The following is a 24,940-nucleotide window of genomic DNA, read 5'->3' on the forward strand; positions in this document are numbered from 1 at the left end:
TTCCTTTGTAGTGACACGTCTCAGGCTGCCACTGAGGCAGGGGGCCCTCAGCCTCCTGGCTTCCAAGGGTGGGGTAATCAGTTTGCAGCTGAGTTTAACTGCGTCTAAAGTCCCAGACAGATGCTTCACCCCTAGGGAACCACTACCAAAGATTTATGTAAAATACTGAATTCCACCGTGGTCTCAGGGGCTGGGCTGCTCTCAGGGCCCACCTGGGGCCATGTGTCCATCCTGGGCCATGTGTCCATTCTGGGCCTGTCCTGGTGGCAGGGCCAGATGGATGTCGTCTGCTGGTCTCTGGGCCTCCTAGGGAACCAAGGAGGGTCCCTAAGGACGGATGTCACCCTCTTGGCCCACTCCTGGCAGGACGGGACCCCAGCACGGCCACACCCTCCCATGACAGCCACTCCCCTGGGGTGATTTCAGGGTGGAAGTGCTTGCTTTAAGGCAAATTACTTACCTCATTAGGCGCCTGGGATCCGGCAGGAGGTGGTGGGGGTTGTTGATTTTTTTTTTTTAGACTTTTAGCACCGAAGCTGCGTGATAAAGTCACTGTGTAATTAGGGATTAATTTCTCACTCCGGAAGCTGATGTCTTCTTCGGGGCCTGAGGGAAGTCAGCCTGCTGGTTACTCACCCCAGGGCCCTTCCTCACTGGTCTGTTTGGAGCCGGGATAGGACCCAGCACCCAAGTGCCTCTGTTGTCCTCAGGACGTGGCGAGGGGAGAGGAGCACTTTTTCCGTCCCAGGTGACCTTTGCAAAACGTGGAAGGCGTTATTCATGCTGGGTGAACGATTCCCCGAGTGTCCCCTGGGTGCTGGCACCAGCTGGCCGCTCGGGGGGAAGGTCTGTGGGTGGCGGGTGTGCAGGGAGCCTCGGGGCTGTCTGGGGGCTCGCTGGGACAGGAGTCGCTGTCAGGATAGCAGGGTTCCCAGGCAGGGCCTGCCTCTCTCCCCACAACACCCTTCCTGTCCTCTTCCCCTCAAGGACAAGGACCACAGGGGGCTGCTCGGGGCTCCCGCTGCGTGCTTCCTAGTCACTCAGTGCATCTGTGCCCGCCTTACTCCCCAGGCAGGGGACACGGCAGCACAGCCCGTAGGTCAGGAGGGTGGGCCTGGGAGAAAGGGTCAGGCGGAGGAGCCTGGAAGGGCCCGCGCCAAGGTCATGGGCCGAGAACGCTGTGACCTCACATCTCCCCTTTAGACGTGGCTGCTGGAAGCTCAGAGCTCAGATGGCGACACCAAGTTAGACAAGAGCTGTCCGTGGTGGGTTTTTCCTGGGGGACCCTGAGGTGGTCTCGGGCACTTTGGCAGGACAGGGTGCAACGGATGTTCCTACCTGAAGACCTGTGAGGGGAGGCCGGGCTCCTCTTACTGCAGGTCTGCCCCCCTTGGCAGTTTCCGTGCACTTCTGACTGGTGACTGCTGGGCTTCCTCTTGGGGGCGGGGGCAACGCAGGGGTTGCCAGGTCCCCCGGTTTCCCCCAGGTGTGGGTTCAGATCCCACACTGGGCAGCTGGCTCAGGACCTGGGCTCTTCTCGCTGCCCCTCATCTGGAGAGGCGCGGAGGGAGAGAGCAGGATTTCTCAGAGGCCTGAGTGGCTCGGGTTCCTGGTCCCCGACCTGCCCCGGGGCCCAGGCCTGGTTTGCAGCTGAGTTTAACTGCGTCTAAAGTCCCAGGCAGTGTGGGGCAGGACCGGCCGGCAGGGTAGCCCGAGTGCTCCCAACGTCTGGCTGTGTGGTCGTGGGGCTCCTTCCTGGTCCGCGTGGAATGGGGTGGTGGGGGCAGGACCGAGCAGTGGGCCTGCCCGGGTCACCCCAGGGGACTCACTGGAGCAGCGCCTGGCGAGCAGTCACCCTCAGCCGCGCTCGCTTTTCCCTCCACTGGCCGTGGACCAAGCTTCCAGGTGTTTTCCCTAAGATTTCAGGGGCTTGGCCCTGGGGGGCTCCTACCAGGGCTGGGCAGCTGTGCTTCCGGAGCCCTGGGACAGAGGGCAGGGAGGACTTGGCTGGTGGGGTTGGGAGGACCCTCCCAGCCCATAGCACAGTGCGCCCTGGGCGGGGGCGGGGGGACTCTGATCTCCCCAGGGCTGTGGCCTCACTGGGTGGGGTCCAGTCACCCCAGGTGATGGGGCGGACCAGGAGGGGTCCGCTGGAGCCGGCCTGGCTGCTGGGGTGGGGCGGGGTCCCTGGGCCTGGGAGACAGTGCCTGAGCCAGCGCGTGCCACCCTGCAGTGCCTCCACCACACACAGCCTGCCTGGAGAGCCTCTCCCAAATGCGAAAGTGACAGCTCGCTCGCCCACGCGGGATCCTCACGTGGCCCCGCTCCCGCCCACCCCGGGGCACCCAGCCCTCGCCCACCGCCAGCCCTCAACCCTCACCCTCTGCCTGGCCCTTCCCGGCTCCCTCCGCACTCCCCTCCCTCCTCCCCCCTCCCTCCTCCCCCTCCCCCTTCCATCTCCATTCTCCCCTCCCCCTTCTCTCCCCCTCCTCTCCCTCCTCCCTCCTCCCCCTTCTGCCTCCCCCTCCTCTTCCCCCTTGGGTCCCCCAGGCCTCTGGCTTCAGTTCTAGTCTGTCACTTTTTCAGGTCACTCCCCCATGTGAATCTGGGCTGGAGTAGGAGTGTGCACGTGTGGCTGAGCAGGTGTGCGCGTGTGCATGTGGGGAGCTGCAGGCGGGGCGGGGGCATTTGGGGAGACGCAGTTCTCACTCAATTACTCCTTGAGCGGCGGGAGGGGGCGGCGGCTGGGGACACAGGCAGGTTTGCTTTGCGGGTACAGGAAAGCCTTCATTTCCTGCTGACGTGGTGGCAGGTGGAGCTGGCAGTGGCACTGGAGCCCGGCTGGTGGGGGAGGGCCTGGCAGGCGCCCTGGACAGGGGGCTGTGGTTCATAGAGGAGGGGGCTGGCAGCAGGGGAGCGGGTTGGGTCTGGTGGAAGCTGAGGGAACGGGATGTCCCCAGAGGTGGGCCTCCTGTGGGGGACCTGGGGAGGCTGGCTGGGGCGCAGCCCATGGTGAGGCTGGGGAAGGGCCCGGCGGGGTGGGGCCGAGGGCTTCTTCGCCTGTGAGTTGCCCCTGCCTGACTGGGTGCTCCCTGGGGTGGAGCCAGCGACAGAGTCATTCTGGGTCCGCGGCACCCAGATTGCCCTGGGTCACGGTGGACTTGGCGTGGCATCTGCAGATCTGGGCGCCTGCAGGAACCTTCCAGTGTGGTCAGGGTTTCATGGACAGGGAGTGGGGAGGGGACGGAGTGAGCAGAGGCCACTGCTGGGGAAGCGCAGTGAGCCTGAGGCTGGAGCTGGGCTGAGAACCCACCGAGTGCAGCGGACCTGCTGTTCCTGGAGAGGGGCCTGGGCTGCCTGGGCACCATGAGGCAGGGAGGAGAGAGGTCCAGACCTGGCGGGACTCCTGGCTCCAGCCCGCAGCCACTCGCTGGTGACCCAGGACCCACGACGTCATCACCCTTGGCCCCTCTCCTCCCGCACGTGGGGCTTCAGCGGCTGGACTGGAGGCTCCTGAGGAGAAGCGTCCACTCAGCCCTTACCTGTAGCCAGGGCGTCACAGCCTGCTTTTAGTGTGACTGTGATACTCAGTCTCCACCTGGCCAGCCCGGGGATCGCGCAGCACCTCAGTCCTCCTCTGAGGTGGGTCTAAGAGCACCGCCTGGCAGGCTGGGGCCATCCACACTGGGACGGCCGTTCTAGAAGCAGGACCGACAAGGGCCTGGGTCAGGAGCACAGGCCTAAAGGGCAGGGCCACCGGGCACCGTGCCGGCTTCACAGGGGCCTGAGGTCTGTTTCTTCCGCTCCCTCTGCTCTGACTGCACCTCACACCACCCAGGGGGAACCGGCACCAGCCCATTTGCAGGGGAGACAGACCCAGAGGAACAGCCCAGGCTGAGGCATAGCGGGGATTCTGACCCCTCTTCCAGCCCCTTTCAGGGGTGGGTGGGTGGGCTGGGTTGCTGGAGACCCTGTGGCCCCGGCCCCGGCACCCATCTCTTCTGCACCAACCCTCCCTCATTTTCTCCCCTTTCCCTCCAGGATGGTCGAGTACTCTCTGGACCTTCAGAACATCAACCTGTCGGCCATCCGCACTGTGCGCGTCCTGAGGCCCCTCAAAGCCATCAACCGCGTGCCGAGTGAGTTGGCCCTGCCCACCCAGCCCTGCCCACCCAGCCAGCCCCACTCATTCACTCAGAGGAGGGTGACCAACTCCTTCTGGGGACAGGCCGGGCCAGCAGTGCCTACACAGATGGGACCCTACCTCATGGGTCAGTGTTTGGGCCTAAGGACACTTAGGAGGGTGGCCCTGATGCCGCTGATGTCCCCAAATACTTGAATTGCACCATCCTGGGGAGGCTGACTGCTTAGGGACAAGAGGACCCTTGTGGGTGGTCTTCCCAGGCTGTCAAGGTGAGTATATGTGTGGAAAGAAACTGCTGCGTTTGAGGGGGGCTTGCAGCATTTCAGTGGGGCAGGAGATCCCGACTCCCTCACTTGTGCTGACAGACTTAGAACTTTAACTCTGTTGTGTCCTCGCCTGGAGGTTCATCCAACCACTTACCCACCCACCTACCCACCCATCTATCCATCCATCCATTCTTCCATCAGTACCTCTATCATCCACCCACCCATCCACCCATCCATCCATCCATCCATCCACCCATTCACCCATCCATCCATCTATCCTTCCTTCCATCCATCAGTCCATCCATCCTTCCATCCATCCTTCCATCCATCCATCCATCCATCCATCCATCCATCCATCCACCCATTCACCCATCCATCCATCTATCCATCCATCTATTCTTCCATCAGTACATCTATCATCCACACACCCATCCACCCATCCATCAGGCCATCCATCCATCTATTCATCAGTCTGTCCCCCCATCCAACCATCCATCCATCCATCCACCCATTCACCCATCCATCCATCTATCCTTCCTTCCATCCATCAGTCTATCCATCCTTCCATCCATCCTTCCATCCATCCACCCACCCATCCACCCATCCATCCATCCATCCATCTACCCATTCACCCATCCATCCATCTATCCTTCCTTCCATCCATCAGTCCATCCATCCTTCCATCCATCCATCCATCCATCCATCCATCCACCCATTCACCCATCCATCCATCTATCCTTCCTTCCATTCATCCATCCATTCATCCACCCATTCACCCATCCATCCATCTATCCTTCCTTCCATCCATCCATCCATCCATCCATCCATCAGTCCATCTGTCCATCTGTTTATCCACCCACCTAATATTAAGAGACATCATCTTGTAACCCCAAGTCCCGATGGCTTCCCAGCATCGTCCAGTTGCCACCTCCTTGATCTTGCTCTCTTTTTCTCTTTCTGGATGCTGGGGATTGACCCAGGGTGCTTAGCCACTGAGTTACATCCCAGCCCTTTTTACTCTTTATTTCGAGACAGGATCTTGCTTTGTTCCTGGGGTAGCCTCGAACTTGCCATCCTTCTGCCTCAGCCTCCCGAGGCGCTGGGATCACAGGAGCACGCCTCTGCTCCCAGCGCCTGACCTTTCCCGAGTCTTACCACCCACCTTGTGAGGGAGGTGGACTATTCTCTCCTCTTAGAGATAAAAAGACGGAGGCAGGGACGTGGACTGCCTGCTCCAGGCAGCATTGCCAGCGAGGGTGGCCACAGAGCCAGTTCTGGGTCCTGACTCAGCGGCCGCCCTGTGGTAGGCGTGGCTGAGACCCGGGGAAGAGGCTCATGGCACTTTCGACTGCACTGGGGAAGGACGGGGACTTTTGTAAGCCCCTACCCACTTCCTATGGTTTAGGCACATGGCCATTCAATCCTTTCCGCACCTCCTTGAGGCTCAGAGAGCCTAAGTGGCTTCCACAAGGTCACACAGCGATTCAGTGGCAGGGCGGGGATCTCGAGAGTTCTGTCTGCCCTCAACCTGGCTCTTTTCCTGCCTCTGATTCTTGCTTCTCTTTCCTGCCTGACCCTCTGTTTCCCCAGCGGTCTCTTATCCTCCTCCAGTCAGCGGTGTCCCCCACCCACGTCCCTGGGCCTTGGGGCCTGTGCCTGCCCCACCAGCCCGCGTCGTTGGTCCATCTGCCGTGTTCCCTGAGGCACTGGCCTGACTCGAGGCCTGCGGAGCGTGGCGGTCAGCCCAGGCAGGCTGGTGGGCAGTGGGGGCTGAGCTCCAGGATATCTGTGGGGCAAGGTGACCCGAGGGGGACTGGAGCTGAATGGGCCTGGAGGGTGGCCCGATTCCTGCTTTGTTCTGAGAGGGGCAGGCTGGCCCCAGTCTGCAGGGCGCGGAGGGCCCTAGGGGGCAGGGGTCATGGTTGCACGTCAGGGTCAGGGGTCCTGGGAACTTCTGCAGGACTCTGAAGGCCAGGGCATGGGGAGGAGCAGTTCAGTCACCTCCCATTGCTCTGGGGAGGCAGGGAGGGACATCAGGACACTGCTGGGGGCAGGGGGCTGTGGCAGGTCAGCTTCACTCTGTCTTCTCACCCCTGATCAACTCTAGAAAGAGTCCCCCTTTCAAAACCACCTCCATCCCACTGACCAAACAAGGAAACAGGCCCAGAGATGGCTATGATAGGCTGGGGTCACACAGCAGATCAGTGGCAAGGACCAGTTTCTAAGCAACAGCACATGCTCTTGTTCCATGTTCCCCACATGCCTGTACTCGGAAACGGGCCGAAGGGCTGACTTCATCATCTGGGCACCCAGAACTGTGCCTGGTGGCTCAAGGGAACCCCAAAACACACGTAAAAGGTACACACTCAGCAGACAGAGCATCGTCCTGCGCTGGAAGCACAGAGCCAGAAAGGCACCGAGAGCCCGGGGCTCAGGGTGGGCATGGGTGGCAGAGGGATGGGCTGCATGGTTGGGAGGCCTCCCTGAGAAGGTAGAGGCCCTGAGTGAGCAGCTGGGGAGCAGCTGGGCAGCTGGGTGGTGGAGGCTGGAGCCCTGGGGAGGCGGGAGGCCAGTGGGGCTGCCCGCCTTGCAGGAGCCCTGGAGCGGGTGGCTGGGGCTGGCGGGGGCGAGGTAGGAGAGGTGCGCCTGCACCCAGTTCAGGTCCAGGAGTCCACTTCTGTCCCGAGGGAGGCCAAGGTGGCCATGTTGTGCCACTCTCCTGCCCCTGGCCAGGGAGCCCACAGTCTCGGTCACCTGCAGAGGCGTGTGCTCGCACGCCAGCGGCGCTTGTGCGAGATCTTGATTCTAAACCTCCCAGCAGGTCTCGTGGGTGATGGTGACGTGGGGACACTTCAGGGTGGAAGGCCTGGGGGGCACAGGACAGGCCCACAGGATGCAGCTCTCACTCTCGCTGGGTGTTTGTGTGTGGCTTGAGGACCTGTGTGTGTCCATGGAGGACCCGTCACGTGTGCGTGTGCTCATGGGGGTGTGTGGTGAAGGTGCGCGTGCCCGTTTCCGTGTGCCCGCATGGGAGTGGCGTGGGCGCCTGTGCTGCCCTCTCCAGGGCCCCCTGCTCCCGCTCGCCCTGTGTGTGCAGCTCGAGTTAAGTGGCTCCCGGGCAGTGGATGTCACTCCCTGTCCCAGTTAGCCTGCTGTTCCCTGGAGAAGGGCAGGGACGGGTTCTGCACCCAGAAGCCTGCGCTCCTAGAGGTGCCAATTATAGAGGCGCTGTGCCCAGGAAGCCAGAGAGGGACCAAGCCTTTCTTCGGGGCCTCCTTCCTGCTAATGGCCCCTCTGGGAGGCCCTCGAATCCCCGCCTGAGCCGAGTGCCCAGCACTGGGAGACGTGTGAGCGAGACCCTCCAGGATCCGAAGTGCGAGCAGATTTGAAAGCCACCCCGGGTGCGGGGAGAGGGGCTCTCAGGCAAGTCCACATTCATGATCCCCTCGCCAGGAGCCCGCGGCTCTGAGAGCATGTGGGGGCTCCGCAGTCCTCTGGTTCAGCTCCCCCATTCTCCCAGAGAGACCACTGTCCCCAGGTGCCTGTCCCTTGCCCTCAGTCACTAGGGAGTGAACGGCCTGGGGAGGAGTTGTAGGCTCCGTACAAGTGCTTTTTGGAGGGATTTAGTGGGTTGCCTCTTTTTTTCTTCTTCTGAATATGAAATTCCCAGATGCACCCCAAGTCCGGCCATCTGTCTCTAGGGTGGCGGTGGCCCTGGTGTTCTTTTCCACAGTAGCCTGCAGTCCTCTGTTTTGCCGCTAGAGGGCAAGCTAGAGGGCTGGTACCGGGCAAAGTCCAACGCTGGGTTATTAATTGCAAAGCCCTGGGGAGAGGGGTGGCTGCCTGCTCTTTAAAAATCACAGCAGAGGCTCCGAGGCCCCAACCCGATCAACTGAGGTTACTCAACTGGGACCCAGAGGATGCAAGTTCCGGTCTCCACCACGAGCCTGGGGGGTGACCTGGGCCTCGGTTTCCCTTCTTGCACAGAGTGGGAGAACACACTGGATTACCTGCATGTTTCCAGCTTTGTACAGGATGAGGGGGGACTTGGGTGTCAGGCTGCGCTTTACAGAATCTTGTAAAATACGTCCCTTCCGTCTGCCCCTGCAGTCTCTGTCCTCACCCAGCCCTGAAGGATAAAGGGAAGGAGCCCGCAGAGAGGAGAAGGCTGGAGAGGGGGGAGGGACTGCATTTTGAATCAGGAGACTGACTTCTGCTTCCTCACTGTGTGACCTTTCTTCAACCACCGCCCCTCTCTGGCCTCAGCATGATGGGCTGCATTATCTCTAAACGTGGTCTCTCCTGGCACCAGACCCCTCCGGGCCTGGCCCAGCCTGCACATCCTGCAAGCTGCCACAGCGCTGCTGCAGCCCCAGTCAGAGAGTCCATGCTGAGGGTGCAGGAGGCACTTCCAGGTCCAGGGCCCAGCGGCAGGGGCGAGTGCTGACCACGCTGTGTGGGGGCAGTTGCATGCCCGGGAGCTGCAGGTCTGTTCTGCACCGCTGGCCTGGTACAGAGCCCTGGGCGGCCGTGAGGAAGGCGCTGGAGAGTGTTGGGTTGCGGGGGCATCAGGGACGCCTTTATAGGGCTGGTTTTAGAAGAAGCTCGCCAAGTGCACAGTCGGTTCCGGAGGGCGTCCCTGCAGGGGACGTGTGCACAGGAAGGGCGGCTGGGCAGGGGACGCACCTCAGGGGAGGCAGGAGGCGGTGTTCACATCCGGGAACATCTGGCTGGAGTTTATCGAGTTCTTGGGACAAACCTGTCACAGTGTTTTACAGGGACTGAATCGTCTCATCTTCAAAGCTTCGTGATGGGGACACTGAGGCAGAGGGCAGGGCCGAGCCAGGCGCTGAGCTGTGCTCACAAGGCCCCCGCCCTTCCTTTCAAGGTGTAGACACTCAGCTACCCGCCCTGACTGTGGGGCACCACGAGGGACCCTGCTCAGGTCCAGGGTCAGAGCAGAAGGGCCCCTAGTCCCTGGTGCTCCCATCGCCTGCAGCTGGGTCTGCTCCAGACCCTGAGGCCAAGGTGCAGGGTTCCGAGGGTGCAGGGTCCTCGGGGCTGAGTCAGGGCTGTGCAGGACAGTGCAGTGGTTAGTGCAGGAGGTGCCTGTCCTCTTGCCCTGGGGTCTGGGTCTGGCCAGCCATCCTGAGGAGGGTCGAGGAAGGCCCAGGGATCCTCCTGGGGGAGCTTTATTTTGGCAAGATCTGGGAGGAAGGAGAGCTGGCATGGGGATCTCAGGGCTGGAGCTTGTCTACTTGAGGCTGGGGCAGCGGAAGGAAGGCTCTGGGCGCTAAGCCCTGACCTGCCACACCTTGGGCTTTAGGGCCGTCTGCCCCTGGGACCCACAGGGCTCTGTCTCTGGAGGGAGAAAGGTCCACAGCCTCCGTGGGACAAGAGAGAGGGAGGCCGGGATGAGACGGAGGTCAGCTTTCATGGGGCTGCGGGTTTCCGGGGAGAGACAGGGCAGGGTGTGTGGGGTAGCACATCTGGCCAGGGACCTGGTGAGCACGCGACCTGGGAATGGGAAACGCAGCCAGCACCATGGAAGGGGTGGCTGGGGTGGGTGGGGCGAGGCAGCCAGCCCAGGGTCCCGTTCTAAGCGGTCTCTACAGCCCGGAGGGCGTGGTGCCTGGACGGGACACCAGGTCAAGGAAGTGGGCCCTGTGTCTCGGTTGGTCCGTTGGTCCGCTGGGGTACCAGTGTGGCCCTGGGCCAAGCGGGGGGTCCAAAAGAGCCTTGGCCACAGCCCCTCCCTGCGGGCAGCACCTGACCCAGGAGCGGCCGGCGGGGGCATGCTGCGTGGAGCGTGGGGGAGGGGAGGGCACACACATACCTAGAGAGGGCTTCACGGGAGCGGGCAGGACGTTGGGAGGATCAGTAGGGGTTGCCTGGCCACAGCGATGGGGACCTTCAGGGAGACAGGCTGGGCCAACCCCCAGGGTGCGAGCCTCCAGCCTCCTGGGTGGAGCAGGTGGTGGGGTTCCTGGCTGGGTGGGTGCTGAGGCCCCATCGGCACACGGGCTCTCTCCAGCTGGACCAGGGCCAGCAGCTGTGACCTCGGCAGCCTGGCCGTCTGCTGCCTGGCCCGGCCTCCCTGGCTCCCGCTGTGCCCCTGATTAGTTGGCATTGGCGATGGCAGGAGCGGCAGACGGCTTCTCCTGGCTGCTCAGTGCCCTCACTGACCCGGCCAGGCCAGGCCACAGCATGGGCACCCCCTCTCCTGTGTCCCCTCCCCTGGCCACAGGCTGTGCCCCTGGCTGGCATGTGCACAGTGATTTCTACTTGAGCTGCTGTGGCCACGGTAAGCGGGCTGACAGCTCCTGTCTGTGGAGAGCACCCCGAACCTTGAGGGGTGGTGCTCTCAGGAAGGGCGCCCCTCGCCTGCCACCTCCCCACTCCCCCGAGGGGCTGCCCTGCCTGCCCGGGTCCCCGGAGCAGAGGTTCTGGTCTGGGGTGCTCCCCGGGGCGGGAGGGGTGTATCTCTTCCATTTGCCCGCTGTCCTCTGCCCCTGCTGGCACCCGGCTCTCCCCGCTGCATAGGACAGTCCACTGACGCCACCCCAGCAGGCTCAGGCCAGACCCCTCTCCCCGACCCCCAGATCTAAGGAAGTGACGCCGGGTGCGTGGACACCAGGGCCCCAGACTCTGTGTGTGCGGTGGAGTATGTGCTGGCCCGGAGGGACCCCGAAGCTGGGCTTCCCCGAGGGCCACCCCCGCATGGACCAGACGTAGCAGCCACAGGACCCCTGCCGGGGCAGAGTGGAGGGAGGCCTCGCAGGTGGGCGGCCCAGGGGAGTGGGGGACTGGCGCCTGGCTGGGGCCTGTGAGCAGAGCGGGCTGGTGGGATAAGGCTCTGGACTTCCCTGGGGTGAGCTGCCGACTTCAGGGGCTCTTCCATAAGAGGTGCCCTAGCCCGGAATGTTCCTGAGAGGCCAGCTGACTGGCACTTGCCACTGTCCCCATCTGTAGATGAAGCTGTTGTGTCAGGGCCACACCGTCTGGACTCAGGGCCTGTGCACGGCTGCTCAGCAGGGCAGGGGCTGCATCAGGTGCTCAGGGCCTCCTGGCCCTCTTGGCTGGGAGCCGGCCCTCCACATGTCCTCCTGGTCACCTGCAGCCTGATTCCTGCTGAGCCCCTGAGAGGGGCGGGACTAGAGGCAGCTTCCTGACCAGCCCAGGGTGGGCACCCGGAAGGCTGCCTGGAGGCGGAGGGTTTGCCTGGGGGAGGTGGAGGGAGGTTAGGAAGGTGGCCTGAGGCAGAAGGTGGCTCTCTGTCCCTGCGAACCCGTCCTCTCCCTGCCTGTGGGCTCTGGTTCTGTCCTGCCCGTTCCCTGCCGTCTCCCCCTGCTCCTTGGGTCCATGTTCCCGTCCCTCTTGGATCCACCTTCTTTCTCTCGTCTCTGTTCCTCCCTCCCCTCTCCTCTCCTGCCCAGTGCCGGGAGCCGAGGGCGAGTAACCGTCCAGCCCGTCTTGCCCAATTACCTGACCGAGGGATAAGGAAGGACTGGCTGGTTCTCTGGGCTCCTCCCAGACTCCCTCATCCTGTGCCCCCTTCCCGGCACTAATTAGCTAACTATGCCTCTGCGCTGTGACCCTGGGACTCCCCGGGCCCCAGGGGCTGGGCAGAGGGAGCGGGGCAGGCGGGCAGGCGGGCAGGTGGAGGGAAGGGCCGCCATTCAGGGAAGCCAGCCAGGCGGGTGTCTGTGAGTCTCAGAGTCTCAATATCCTGGAGAACAGGGACATTTAATTAATTGAGCGGCAAAGGCCAGCCCCGGGGAGCGGCCAGGCTGGGGCCTCGCTGAGCGGCTGCTCCAGGTGTTGCTGGCTAGCCTCTTCTCCGGCTGTGCCGGCCTCTGCCGGGCCTCCAGGATGGCCCCTCGGCTGGCCCAGAGCTGACCAAGGGCTCGGCCTACTGGCGGTGATGACGCAGGCCTCCCTGCCAGTCCCCGCAGACCCCACGCCTTCGCGCCCCTCTACAGCGGCCCCAGTGGTCTCCTGCCTGCTCTTCAGGGGCCCACCGCTGGGCCTTGGCCACCCCTGGCCCTTGGCGTGGCGGGCTCCTCACCTCTGCAGTCTCCCCCTGCATGTGTCCTCAGGCCTGGGCCTTGCCCGGCACGCTGGTCCCCAGTCCCCTGCTGCCAGGTCGTGCGCTCTGCGGCGGGTTCGAGTTGGGGCTCGTGTTCCCCTGTGGGTCCCCTGGACTCAGCCCTGTTCCTGGCACACAGCTGGCATCAACTGGGTGCTTGGTGAGTGGACGTGGGCATGAATGAACCAGCGAGGCACCAGAAAGGCCCCCAATTGACTTCCCTACGTCAGCTGGGCCCAGCTGGGGGGTCACGTGGGGGCCTGTTCCATTTCGTGCTCTGGTTTGGGGGCATCGGAAGGTGGGCCGTGGGGCCCCCTCCTGGTGCTCTGGGTTGGATGGAGAGCCTGCCAGGGAGCCCCGCGGCCTTTCCTGAGAGGAGGCTGACCTAGTTTTGTGGGGAGGGAAGATGGGGGTGGGCATTAATTATTGATTGGAAATCACTCCGCACAGAGTTAGTGATGCAAATCCCAAATAATCATCCTCGTTAATAACCAGCTCGGCATCGCCCCCGACCGCACAGACCCCGGGCAGGCCCACGGCTCTCCCCGCTTTTCCCGTCCCGCTCCCTTCCCACGCGGCGTACGGCATGGTTCCTCAACAGTCACCTCAACAGTCAACACGCGTGAGCTGGGGCCGGCTCCTGGGCCGGGACTGGCTGGGGTCTAGGACCACTGCGGTGACTCGGGTGCAGGCTCTGTCCCACAGGAGCAGACAGCCCAGTCGACGAGACAGGATGGTGGCTAGGCAGCCACGCGCTCAGGCTGCGAGGATGTCGTGGCCCATGGAAAGGCCCAGCTTGTGCGGCATGCGGCCTGCACGGCTGTCGCGGCAGCCTGGGCGAGGCCAGCGGTGCTGGGGTCACCTGGAGCAGGAGGGAGGGGTGACCCCTGCCTGGGTGGTGAGAAGGGGCCGTGCGGCTTCGTGAGAAGAGCCTCGCTAGGGCTGTGGTGGTGGAGCAGGGCGGGGCTTGGTGTCAGGGCCTGCTTTAGACACAGACCTGCTGGTTCCCAGCTGAGTGGCCCAGGCAGGGACCTCCCCTGGCCTCCTGTGTGAGGTAGACTCCTTCGGCAGCCTCCAGGGTTGAGGATTCTGGAGCTCACGTTCGGGCGCGTCCCCAGGGGAGTACGCACCGTCTCCACAGATGTCTGCTGCTGGTCGGCATTCGGTGTGCGTGTGGTGGGGTGGGGTCGTTTTCCTGGCTTTGGGGGTAGAGGGGCACATGCCGGGGGTCTCGTTCAGCAGCACTGCAGGCTGGGAGACGCGAGGTCGCCCCCCTGTCCTGGGACCTCCAGGCCCCGCTGACGGTCCCTCCGCCCGCCCCTCCCAGGCATGCGGATCCTGGTGAACCTGCTGCTGGACACGCTGCCCATGCTGGGGAACGTCCTCCTGCTCTGCTTCTTCGTCTTCTTCATCTTCGGCATCATCGGCGTGCAGCTCTGGGCGGGCCTGCTGCGCAACCGCTGCTTCCTGGAGGAGAACTTCACCATGTGAGTGCGACCCTGCCACCGGCCCCTTCCCGGTGGCCCTCGCTTAAGGCCCAGGTTCAGCCAGTGGAGGAAGGTCGGGCGGGAGGGGAGGGAGGTCAGGACAGGCCCAGAAGCAGTGCCCTGGGTTGGGAGGCAGAGAACACAGCTCCCAAACTGCAGCCAGCCACGCCTGTGGTGCCGAGTCCCCGGGGAGGGGTGGCGCTGGCCCGCTGCGTCTGGGCAGGCCGGGCCCAGGAGGAGGGAGTCACTCCTGGAGGAGGCGGTGGCCAAGTGCTGGACATCTGACACCCAGGGGGTGGGGGTGAACACACACACACTCACACACACTCACACACACGCACACTCACACCCACATGCACACACATGTGCACTCACACACATGCACACTCACACACACATACACACTCATACACACACTCATACTTACATGCACACTCACACACAGGTACATGTAGTCACACATGCGCACACACACTCACACATACATGCACACTCACGCACACTCACACACATGCACACTTATGCATACACACACATGCACAGTCACACACTCACATGTACTTGCACACTCTCACACACACATACACACTCTCACACTCACACTAACACTTAAGCACATGCACACACATTCACACATACATGCACACTCACACATGCGCACTCACACACACATGCGCACTCACACACACATGCACACTCATGCATACACATACTCACATGCACAGTCACACACTCACATGTACTTGCACACTCTCACACACATACACACACACTCTCACACTCACACTAACACTTAAGCACATGCACACTCGCACACTCACTCATCCACACGCACAACCTGAGCATCTATTTGTCTTACGCATTGGTAAGAAAAACCAATTGGTCGGCTCCTACTGGGCACCAGACCCAGGGCGTCCAAAACAGCCGCGTTTCCGTCCACTCTCTCACGGAAACGTCCCCGGCTGCTCTTTGCCTGACTAAGGTGGGCGCCAGGCTGGGAGTGGGTGGCAAATGTCTCTCCTGAGTGGTACTCCTGGACCAGGGGCCTGGTGGAGGTGGGGGGACCCTGCGCCAGGTGGCTGGCTTCTTCTCTCTGCGTCTGTCCAGTGGATCTGGAGGCGATCGTCGCTGTGGGGAGCACTGGGCCACCCGGATGGGCAGGGAGGGGCCACCCCTGTGGGGACAGGTCCTGTGCGGGCCTGGGGGGGAGGTTGCCAGTATGTCAGCCTGAGCTGCGGCCTGGGGCTGTGGGGAGGGGGCGGGCAGCCGCTTGTCCTGGCCTGGCCTTCAAGGACAGAGAGCAGCGGGCAGGAGCTGCGACTTTGGGGGTTCAGGGTGCCTCCAGGCCCCTCTGTGCCACGCGATCTTTGCTGGCGGGTTCTCTTCACCACGCTCGCTGCCTGCTGTCACCTGTCGGCTCGGGGACCGGGTGTCTGGACTGGTTTCCTTCCGTGGTCTGAAAGGGGGACCAGGGCCCCTGCTGGCTCCTGTCCTCCCAGGGCCTGGAGTGGGGTTGGGGTGCCCCCTAGCTGACCGTCCAATGACCAGATGCCTGTACCTCCCTCCTGGCAGGACGGGGCCGGCGACGAGGACGTGGTGCCTTGCCCGCTGCAGACTCCCCGTCCTGGTCCCTGCACGTCACCTCCCCGTTGTCAGGCCCTGGCCCCCTGGGTGGCTCCAGCCCCGAGTTGGCTGGTGAGGGGTGGAGGGAGGATGCTGAGGACATGCGTGGGCCAGTCTTCAACTGGAACCTCGTCTGCTTGGCCTCCCGGAGCCTCCGTCCAGTCTGTCACTTTGCAGATAGGGACTGAGGCCTGGAGAGGGGAGGGACACCCTCAGGGCCACACAAGGCTCCCTCCAAGCCCCTGGCCCCTGTGTGGGTGTCGGGACGTGGACTTCATTCCACAAGCTCGCGCCAACGCCTTCCAGGGGCCGGGCCCTGTGCGGGGCTCCGGGGTGTGAGGCCTCCGTCTGTCCCCACCCGGCCGGAGGGTGCGGCCAGCGGGGAGCCGCGTCTGGGCAGAGTGAGCCTGGGGTCCCGAGGCCAGTGCAGGGAGAAGGAGGGCTTCTCCAGCCTGAGGCTGGGATGTGGAATGGCGCCTGGAAAGACGGGAAGTCTCCTGGCAGGTGGGGGCGGCCTGGCAGTGGGGACGGGGCCCCCACCCCTGCAGGGTGGGGCAGGGTGAGGAGCGTGGCCTTTGGGGTCAGATTCTGCCTCCGCCACTTGCTAACCATGTGACTTTGGGAGCAAGTGGCCCAAACTCTCCGTGCCTCAGTTTCCCCACCAGAGGGTGTAGTGAGGATGACCCCAGCCACCGTGTGTCAGGCCCTGGGGAAGGGCTTGGCCCCGGGGGCTCTGTGAGCCACTGGGCTTTGCCCCTGCATCAGGGTGTCCCTGTGTCTCCCCGGGCCCGGAAGTCCCTGGAGGTGGGCTTTGTCATTCACTGGGCAGGTGCTGAGCTGGCTCCCGGAATCACAGGGCTGCAGGAGCCTACCTTGGGCGTCCCAGGGCCTTCTTGGGGCTGATCCTCAGCAGCACTTAATAAGCACTCATCGAATGGCAGGGTGGGCCCAGAAGATGATCCTGGGTAACGCTAGTTGAGATGGCTGGTGTTTATGGGGAGGCTCGGTACGGCTGGGCACTACTCTCAGCAGGGTTAGCTCAGTTATCTTCATGGCGTGCTGTGAGGGAAGTATGTTATCATCTTCATTTCACACTTGACTCAGAGAGGTGAAGTCACTTGCCTGAGGGCACACAGCATGTAAGTTGCAGTTGGCCACCACAGCCTGTGCTCTCAACTGAGGAGGGAGCAGGCTGAGTGGAGGCTAGGAGAAGTGGAGGCTGGGAGCAGCAGAGGCTGTGATAACTCAGAGAGGCACAGCTGAGCTGCAGGGGAGGAAGGAGGGCCATGGGGACTGGAATGGGCTGCCTGGTACTACTGACTGGCTGCATGTGAGAGGCTGGTCACCTGAGCTGGGCTCTGGACGCAGTCAGGGCCCAGGCGCAGCTGACCGGCTTCCCTGGGTCGAGGGGTGGGACTGGCAGAGCTCTGGGGGTGCGGTCAGGTAAGAGCCGGGGACCAGGGAGGGCACGGACCTGCCAGGCGGGCCCTGGGTCCAGTCCTAGTGAACCTCCCCACCCTGCACTCAGGCCCAGGGACTCTGCTATCTGGGGGAATTCATGGTGGCCCTGACTCTCAGATCTCTGTTTATAGGTTTTCAAGAGTGACTAATTCTAAAAAGGAAAACTCAGGTTGGAATAAAATATTGAAATATGTATGTCCACCAGGGGCCGAAACCAGAATCTAGGCAGAGCTACTACAATCTGATAAACACAGACGATCGAATCCAAAATGGCCCCAAAGAGCTTAACAGAGGCTTCACAAGGGCAGACACGTGGCTGATGAGCTTGTGGAAAGGCATTCACCAGCGTCCCTCTTCAGGGACAATGCACAATCGAAACCACAACAGACGCCATGACAACCCGCTAGAACGGTTAGGATCAGGGCCGACGGTGCCCAGGGCCGCCCACACTCTGCTGGTGGAGATCCTGTGCAGCCCCGGTGAGGGGCAGAACCCCTGGAGCTAAAGCCAGGAGTGGGCTCAGCCAGCAGTTCCCCCCGTGGGCGTTTGCTCAAAAGAAAGGGCGGCTTAGATCCACCCAAAGACGTGTGCAGGAATATTTATGAGGCATAAGAGCCCCAAACCCAGGAACGACCCAAATGCATAGTTGCATAAATAAGCAGCAGCATATTCACTCAAAGAATCCACTCCCAGAAATGAGCACGGAGGAACTGCGTTTCCACTCTCTTGACCGTGTCTTTCAATGGACAGAATCTCTTTGTTCAAGAGTGAAATCCAGTTTATCAATCATTTTCTAGCATTGCCGCTTGTGTCCAGCTTAAGAATTCGCCTCCGAACCCAAGGTCATGAAGGCGTTCTCCAGGGCTGGCTTTTAGAAGCTGCCTTTAAAAATCTCCCATCTATCCCCTCTCCGGGGATTTTGTGCATGGTGGGTGGCTGGGGGGACGTCAAGATTTACTGATTTATTTAATGGACAATCAGTTGTCCCAGGACTGCTCATTGAAAAGTCCATTCTTTCTCCAGTGAGTTTCAGCCATACCTTCATGAGATCGGGCGACCGGTGGGGCGTGATAAGCTGACTGTTGCCAAATGGCCCCCCCAGGGTTGTCTGGCTCAGAGGCTGCTAACCGTGCACACGCGTGTGTGCTGACGCTCACCAGCGCCTTCTGTCCTGAAAGGCTGGGGTGGGTGCTTTCGTCATGGTTCTTCTTGGCTTCCGTCCTGGGTGGGCTGCGCTGTGGGCCTTCCTGTCCCGTCGGGGTCCACGCTGAGCTCACAGGTGCAGCTGTGGAGTGCTTTGCCCCCGTAGGACGGGTTTCCGTCCACCTTCCTGTGTTTAATGAACCTGCCTGGAGTTCTCCCACCTGGATGGACCCCGAGCCACCGCAGATCCACAGAGCAGGGCGGGGCGTCTGGGTGGGGAGCTGCCCGTGGGCCCCGCCGGCTCTGCTTCACCTCTGGTCCCTGGATCCCAGCAGAGAAGTGGCTAGCGCAGGGGCACACAGGGGTCGGATCCTCGCCTGCTGGGCTGGTGCATTCAGCGCTTGCTCGCTCAGTGAGCGCCTGCTGTGTGCTGGCCCTGGAGCCTGGAGGCCTCCGTGGGAGCGGGCACAGTGTGGTCCCAGGGAGCCCAGGGACGGTTCCCTCGGGGAGGGGACCCTGTAAGGGGTTGGCAGTGTGCCTGGGAGAGGGGCCCAGGCAGGGGCCGCAGGGCCTCCCCTCTCCCCGCCCTCCTGGCAGTGACCCCTCCCTCCCCTCACCCTGGACAGACAAGGGGACGTGGCCCTGCCCCCCTACTACCAGCCGGAAGAAGATGACGAGATGCCCTTCATCTGCTCGCTGTCGGGGGACAATGGCATCATGGGCTGCCACGAGATCCCCCCACTCAAGGAGCAGGGCCGGGAGTGCTGCCTGTCCAAGGACGACGTCTACGACTTCGGGGCGGGGCGCCAGGACCTCAACGCCAGCGGCCTCTGTGTCAACTGGAACCGCTACTACAACGTGTGCCGCACGGGCAGCGCCAACCCCCACAAGGGCGCCATCAACTTTGACAACATCGGTTACGCCTGGATCGTCATCTTCCAGGTGAGGTCGCTCAGGTCCGGGCCCCCGGGAGCAGCTCCTCCTGGCCGGCGTTTGCCCCCCGCCTGCGGGCACCATGGGCAGCACCCGGCCCATTTTACAGGCGGACCGTTAAATGGCCAGACGGGGGTTTTCACCTGACCCCGGCCGACTGCAGAGCCTGTCTGTGCGGAGCGGAGTCCCAGATTGCCTGGAGGCAGAGGGGCCCAGCGGGGAGGTCCCGTGACGGGGAGGGAGGACACATGTGCTGTCCTTAGAGGGCTGGCAAGGCACGGCAGCAGCCCACGGGGCACGTGGAGGAAGGACATTCCTGGTGGGGTGACAGCAGAGATCACTTTGTCCCGTGTCGGTGGTCATCTTGTGACCGGGAGCGCACACCTGTCCTGCCAAAGCCACGTTAGCCTGACGGCAGAGAGCGCCGTCACGTGGCAAGGTTGGTGCCTCCGCGACCCCACACCTGTTCTCTGCAGAGGGAGAGGTGGGGTTTGTTTGTGGAAAGGGGCTGAAGGACCTTGGGGTAGGTTGCTTAACCTCTCCGTGCCTTGGCTTTCTTATCTTTATAATGGGTATAATCACGCTGGGTGGCTGAGCATAGGCCAGGTGACAGGCAGCAGTCAGCCCGTGCACAGTGGGTAAAGGCTCAGCTCCCGCTGTCCTCAGGAGGGTCATGGCTGGAGCAGGCAGAGTGGAGAAGCCTGCAGCCATGGGGACCGGGAGCATTAGGATCTGGGATTCAGAGCTGTGGGCCGTGTTTTGGGGCCCTGTGGACAGGCTTTGCCGGGAGCAGACACGTCCCAGCGTTGGTCTCTCCCGGGGCTGCCCCCTCCCTCTCTGGGAAGACGGTCACACCAGCCTTGTCCAGTCCACGCAAATGGGCTCAAATGAGTCATAGCCCAGGTATGCCAGGAGCTGTGCCAGCCCGGTGTACGAGGAAGAAGCTGGGGCCCAGGATGGACCAGTAGCCCAGGTGCTGAGGTAGAGCTGAGATCCCCTGGGCTCCTGCTTCCCTAGCCCGCCTGCCCTGGCATGGTAGCCAGGAAACAGGGTGAGGTCCAGAGTGAGAGGGACCAGGACTGAAGTCCTGTCTCCAGTCCTGCCTGGCTGTGTGATGTTGGGCAAGTGTCCTCACCTCTCTGAACCATCGTTTTCTGGCCTGTATCTTGTGAATGGCGAGGGCTGCCCCCCAAGAGGTGGCGTGTCTGGTCCTGGTGCACCTCAGGCTGTCCCTTCTCGTCTTGGTGCTGGCTGCAGGTGATCACGCTGGAGGGCTGGGTGGAGATCATGTACTACGTGATGGACGCCCACTCCTTCTACAACTTCATCTACTTCATCCTGCTCATCATAGTAAGTGTCGGGAGCTGAGGTCCCGGGCCCCCTCAGGACACACGACCAGGGACCCGAGGAGGGAGGCTGCAGGCGGGTGACTGGCGGGTATGCGGGAGGCTTCCGAGCGCCTTCATTGCTCATGTCGGCCGTTTGCTCCGCCGTGGCTCCTGCCTGGCTCTCCGCCTCGGATCTCTGGGCAGACGTTCTTTTCCTGACCTTAGCTGTGGATGTGGCCCCAGGATGTGCTTCTCGAGGGCACTGGCTTGTCCCTGCTTTCCTGGGGCACGAAGACATATGCTCTGAAGCTGAAGTGTGGGGCAGGCTGGAGAGAGGAGTGTGGTCCTGGTGGTGACCTGGTGGGGAGGTCTCTGAAAAGTGGCCAAGGGACCCCCGCCTCTAAGGCGGCTCTGCCCCTGGGGAACTAGGAGCCGGAGGCTCTGTCGGCCCTTACAGGCCAGCCGGGCTGCTTCCTCTGCCTGAGGTCCCCAGAGCAAGCTCATGTGGCCTTGTCATGCCTGGCTGCAGCTTCACCTCAGCACAGTTCTCAAAGTGTCAGGGTGATTCTCGCCCGGGAGGTGCTGCTCACTCCCTGCCACTGTGGGGCGGTTCTCTGGCTCTTGGTGGGGGGAGCGGCCATGCTTGGCCCTCTGGGGCAGCCCCATCCTGAGCTGGGGGGTCAGGGTCAGCTGGCAGGTGACCCAAGATGTGCCTGCTACAGGCTTGGCTGCAGAGCTGTCCTGGGGAGGCTGGGGCTTTGGACCCAGAGACACGCCACAGAAGAGAAGGGGACCCTAGCTTTGTCAGCTCTGCAGTCCCTCACTGGTTTGTGCATCACCAGAAAACCCGCCCTGAGCCGAGAGCTGGGCACAGAGGGTCGGTTCAGGGCTCCCGTGCTGTGGTAGGAGGAAGCCCGAGAGGCGGGGGAAGTGAGAGTCCCTGCAGGTGATGCCAGCATTGAGCCTTAAAGGCCAGGGTATCAAACAGGGGAAGAACCTTCTGGATGGAAGAAGGGGAGCTGCGAAGCACAGAGGTGGTAGAGGGGCCTTGAGTTCCAGAGGAGCTGGAGAAGCTCCGTCCTCTCCTCCAGGGGGACCCAGGGTGGGCCTGGAGCCCCCGACTCCCAGTCTGACCTTGGGCAGCTGCTTTATCAAGGGGTCCCCAATAGCTCTTAGCTCCTGGGCTCCAGGAAGGCAGAGCACCAGCCTGTAAACCCCGCACACAGCTGGTGCTCTGTCCATGTGCCCTGCTGCTCTTGCTGCTGCTATATCGATGGGTCCCAGGTGGTCCTGTCCCAGGGTAGAGCAAGCTGGCCAGGGTCCAGTGCTTTCAGGCACGGGGCAGCTGCGGAGAGCAGAGCTGGACAAACAGGCCGCCATTCACCCTGGCTGGGCGGGGTCAGGTGCTTCCATCCTGAATCCCAGAGGTGAGGCGCCTGGCCTGGGCTGCGTCACGGGCAAGGGCTCCTCGGCCCACACGCAGTCCCCAGTCATGCTGGAGGTAGAGCAGAGGACAGGTCAGGGACTGGCCCTTCCAGCTAGTGGCAGCTGAGCTCATGCAGAGGTTAGCAAATGCCAGGGGAGGTGCCACACCCCAAAAAGCACCGGCAGGCCTTTTGTGCCCAGGATGGCCCCTGGTAGCACAGAGACGGGGGCTGGGGACGTAAGGAGCAGCGTCCTTGGTGCTAACTGGGTGGTCTCTCCCACCTGTCCTTCCAGGCACAAAGAAAGCCCAGGTCTAGGCCAGAGGGCAGTGGTCCAAGATGGGCTTCAGCCTCCCTTCTGGCCTCAGTGCAGGTGTCCCAGGTGGGGTGTGGCCTGGGCCTTGGGACCTGAGCGCAGCCTGGCTTGGAATGGGCCCGGTGGGACCTGGAGAGCCGCCTGGGTCACGCCTTCCCCGGAGCAAGGCCTCAGCGATCTTTTCCTGTCCCCATCTGTGTCTGTGCCTCTGTCTCTCTGGGACCCTCCACCCTCCCCTGCTTCTCTCTGTCCCTGTCTCTTCCCCCAATTCTGTGTCTCCCACGCCCCCCGAATCTCTCTGAGCCCCCTCCACCCTCTCCCGTGTCCCCTTGTTCTTTCTCTCTGCACTCTGCCTGTCTCTGGCCGTCTGCCTCTCCGCTGTCCTTCCTCTATCCGTGTCTCTGCTCTGTCCCGTCCTCCGCCTCTCTCCATTTTTGCTTCTGTCTCCCTCGGTCTCCATCTCTGACTCTCTTTCTCCATCTCTCTGTCTCTCTCCCTGTGTCTTCCTGCTGGCCCTTCTGCACCTCCACGTCCCTGCCCCCACTGTCCCCTCTGTCCCTGTCCTCTCCTCCCGTTGGTCACAGGTGGGCTCCTTCTTCATGATCAACCTGTGCCTCGTTGTCATAGCGACCCAGTTCTCGGAGACCAAGCAGCGGGAGCACCGGCTGATGCTGGAGCAGCGGCAGCGCTACCTGTCCTCCAGCACAGTGGCCAGCTACGCCGAGCCGGGCGACTGCTACGAGGAGATCTTCCAGTACGTCTGCCACATCCTGCGCAAGGCCAAGCGGCGAGCGCTGGGCCTCTACCAGGCCCTGCAGAGCCGGCGCCAGGCCCTGGGCCCAGGGGTACCTGCCCCTGCCAAGCCCGGGCCCCACGCCAGGGAGCCCAGGCACTGCAGTAAGTGGCCCTGCCCGCTCGGCAGCTGGCGTGCTGCCACCTGGGGGCTCACTGCTGCTACCGGGTCGCACCTGCCCAGCATGAGAGAGGGTCCCAAGCCTTGGGGTCCTGCTCTGCAGTTCAGTCCAAGCGTTTCCTTTATGGCCCAGGAGCTCCAGGCCCACCTCCCGGGCCCGCCCCTGCTCGCCCCAGGACAGGGACTCAGCCTGCCCTGGAGGACTCCCGCCTGATCTCCCTGTGCTCAGACGTGGGCTCTGCCCGGGGGGCCACCCTCGAAGGAAGGGAGCAGTGCTCTGACCTCAGTGCAAGACTGAGGCAGCTGCCCGCCAGTCAGCTGGTTCCAGCTGCTGTCCCCTGCTTACCAGCATGCCTGAGTGACAAGGGCTGGCACCTGGCACGAAAGTCTGGCAAGTCAGGGACACTTGCCACCCTGGGCTCTGCCCCTGCTGGGAGCCACTTCTCATGCCCAAGTGCTGCTGGGTCTTTTCTGAAAGTTCTGTGTTGGGCGTGGAAAGGGCCCCCCTCCCGTGTCCCGAGAGCAGGCAAGAGTCCCGAGGAGGGGGCTGACGGGTCACATCACCCCCGTTTTCAGATGGGAAAACCAAGGTTCAAGGAGGTGAGGGAGTCACTTCAAGTGGCCCCAGGTGTCGCTCGGTCACGTGGAATGTCGGAGTAGCCGGGGCTTTGCTGAGTGACACCCAGTCCCAGGAGGGGCCGTCACGGCAGGGGAGGGGCTAGGTCTGGCTCTTTTCTCCCAGAGGGTGTGGAGAGGTTGGCAGGCACTGGGACGGTGACAGGCGCAGCTGTGGAGGAACATCTCATGCGCTGTTCCCTGTGTGACCTTGACTGTGGGGGTGGGGGTGGGGCCAGCGCCCCAGGCCACGCCATGGGAAGCCCAGTTCTCTGGCTCTCACATTCTGGGAGGCCAGGCAGGAGAATTCGTCCTCTGAGCTGCCGCCCACCATCCTGGGATGCCAGCCATCCTGGTGTGGCCTTGGAGGAGGCTCCAGGTGGCCCGTGGGCTGGCCCAGCATGCAGACAGGGGAGCCGGGTCTGGGCAGGGAGGGCTCCCGCCTGTGCGGAGGGTGTGGGGGTGCTTCACTCCGAGGCCTTCCTGCTGCCTCCCACCCCCTCCTGGAACTGGTGGGCAGGGAGTTCAGGGGCTTCCAGAGGGGCTCTGGCCCCCACCTGGGTCCGCAGACATCCTCCCTCCAGGGTGTCCAGGGCTGGGAAGGGCTTTGGCCTGTCCTCAGGAGCCAAGGTGGGATGACCCAGGGCCGCTGGCTCCAGAGCCATGACGGCGTCCGGGCCTCTGTCCGGGGACGGGAGGTGTCTGGAGGCCAGTGTGGAAACCAAGGGCAGGTGTCGCACGTCACGGCTTTGCCTTCCCCTTAATGGAGAAAAATATAGGAAAACACAAAGAAGGGCCAAACCAGCCAGAGGGAGGCTCCCTGCCACCTCTCTGACCTGCTTCACAGACCCCAGGATCTGGGTCCAGAGCCGCCCAGGCTGCTCAGGGTGTGAGCCCTGGCCCCTGCCCGCTTCCTGCCTGTCCCCCATCCAGCCCTGACTCCCCCTGTGTGGGGGGACGTCCTGAGGGCTTCCAGAGTGCGGCCTGCCCTGCCCAGGGCTCTGCCTCCTCCCTTCCCTGGGAGACACAGGCGGAGAGCTGAGGGACGTCTCGGCCACCCTGAGTGTCCACCTTCCACACAGACGCTTTCACAGTCATGCCCAGTTCCCCCAGGCTTGTGACCAGGACCTGGGAGGGTCTGTTGAGTGACTGGCCCAGCACCAAGGGCAGAAGTGACAGGTAGCAGGGACACCTGCCC

The 24,940-nt window shown here is 62.8% G+C and overlaps 1 protein-coding gene across 5 annotated transcripts in view; it reads left to right on the forward strand.

Moving 5' to 3' along the window:
• The window catches only part of Cacna1i (calcium voltage-gated channel subunit alpha1 I), a 110,844-nt gene that overhangs the window by 53,118 nt on the left and 32,786 nt on the right, over nt 1-24,940 (forward strand). For all 5 annotated transcript variants that reach the window (XM_047549160.1, XM_047549157.1, XM_047549162.1 and 2 more), the window contains exons 5-9: nt 4,042-4,139; nt 13,827-13,986; nt 18,840-19,155; nt 20,404-20,496; nt 22,799-23,111. In XM_047549160.1, coding sequence (XP_047405116.1) covers nt 4,042-4,139; nt 13,827-13,986; nt 18,840-19,155; nt 20,404-20,496; nt 22,799-23,111 — 980 coding nt within the window. The remainder of the gene's footprint in view (nt 1-4,041; nt 4,140-13,826; nt 13,987-18,839; nt 19,156-20,403; nt 20,497-22,798; nt 23,112-24,940) is intronic.

This window comes from Sciurus carolinensis, chromosome 4 (assembly GCF_902686445.1).
Source record: "Sciurus carolinensis chromosome 4, mSciCar1.2, whole genome shotgun sequence".
NCBI lineage: Eukaryota > Metazoa > Chordata > Mammalia > Rodentia > Sciuridae > Sciurus > Sciurus carolinensis.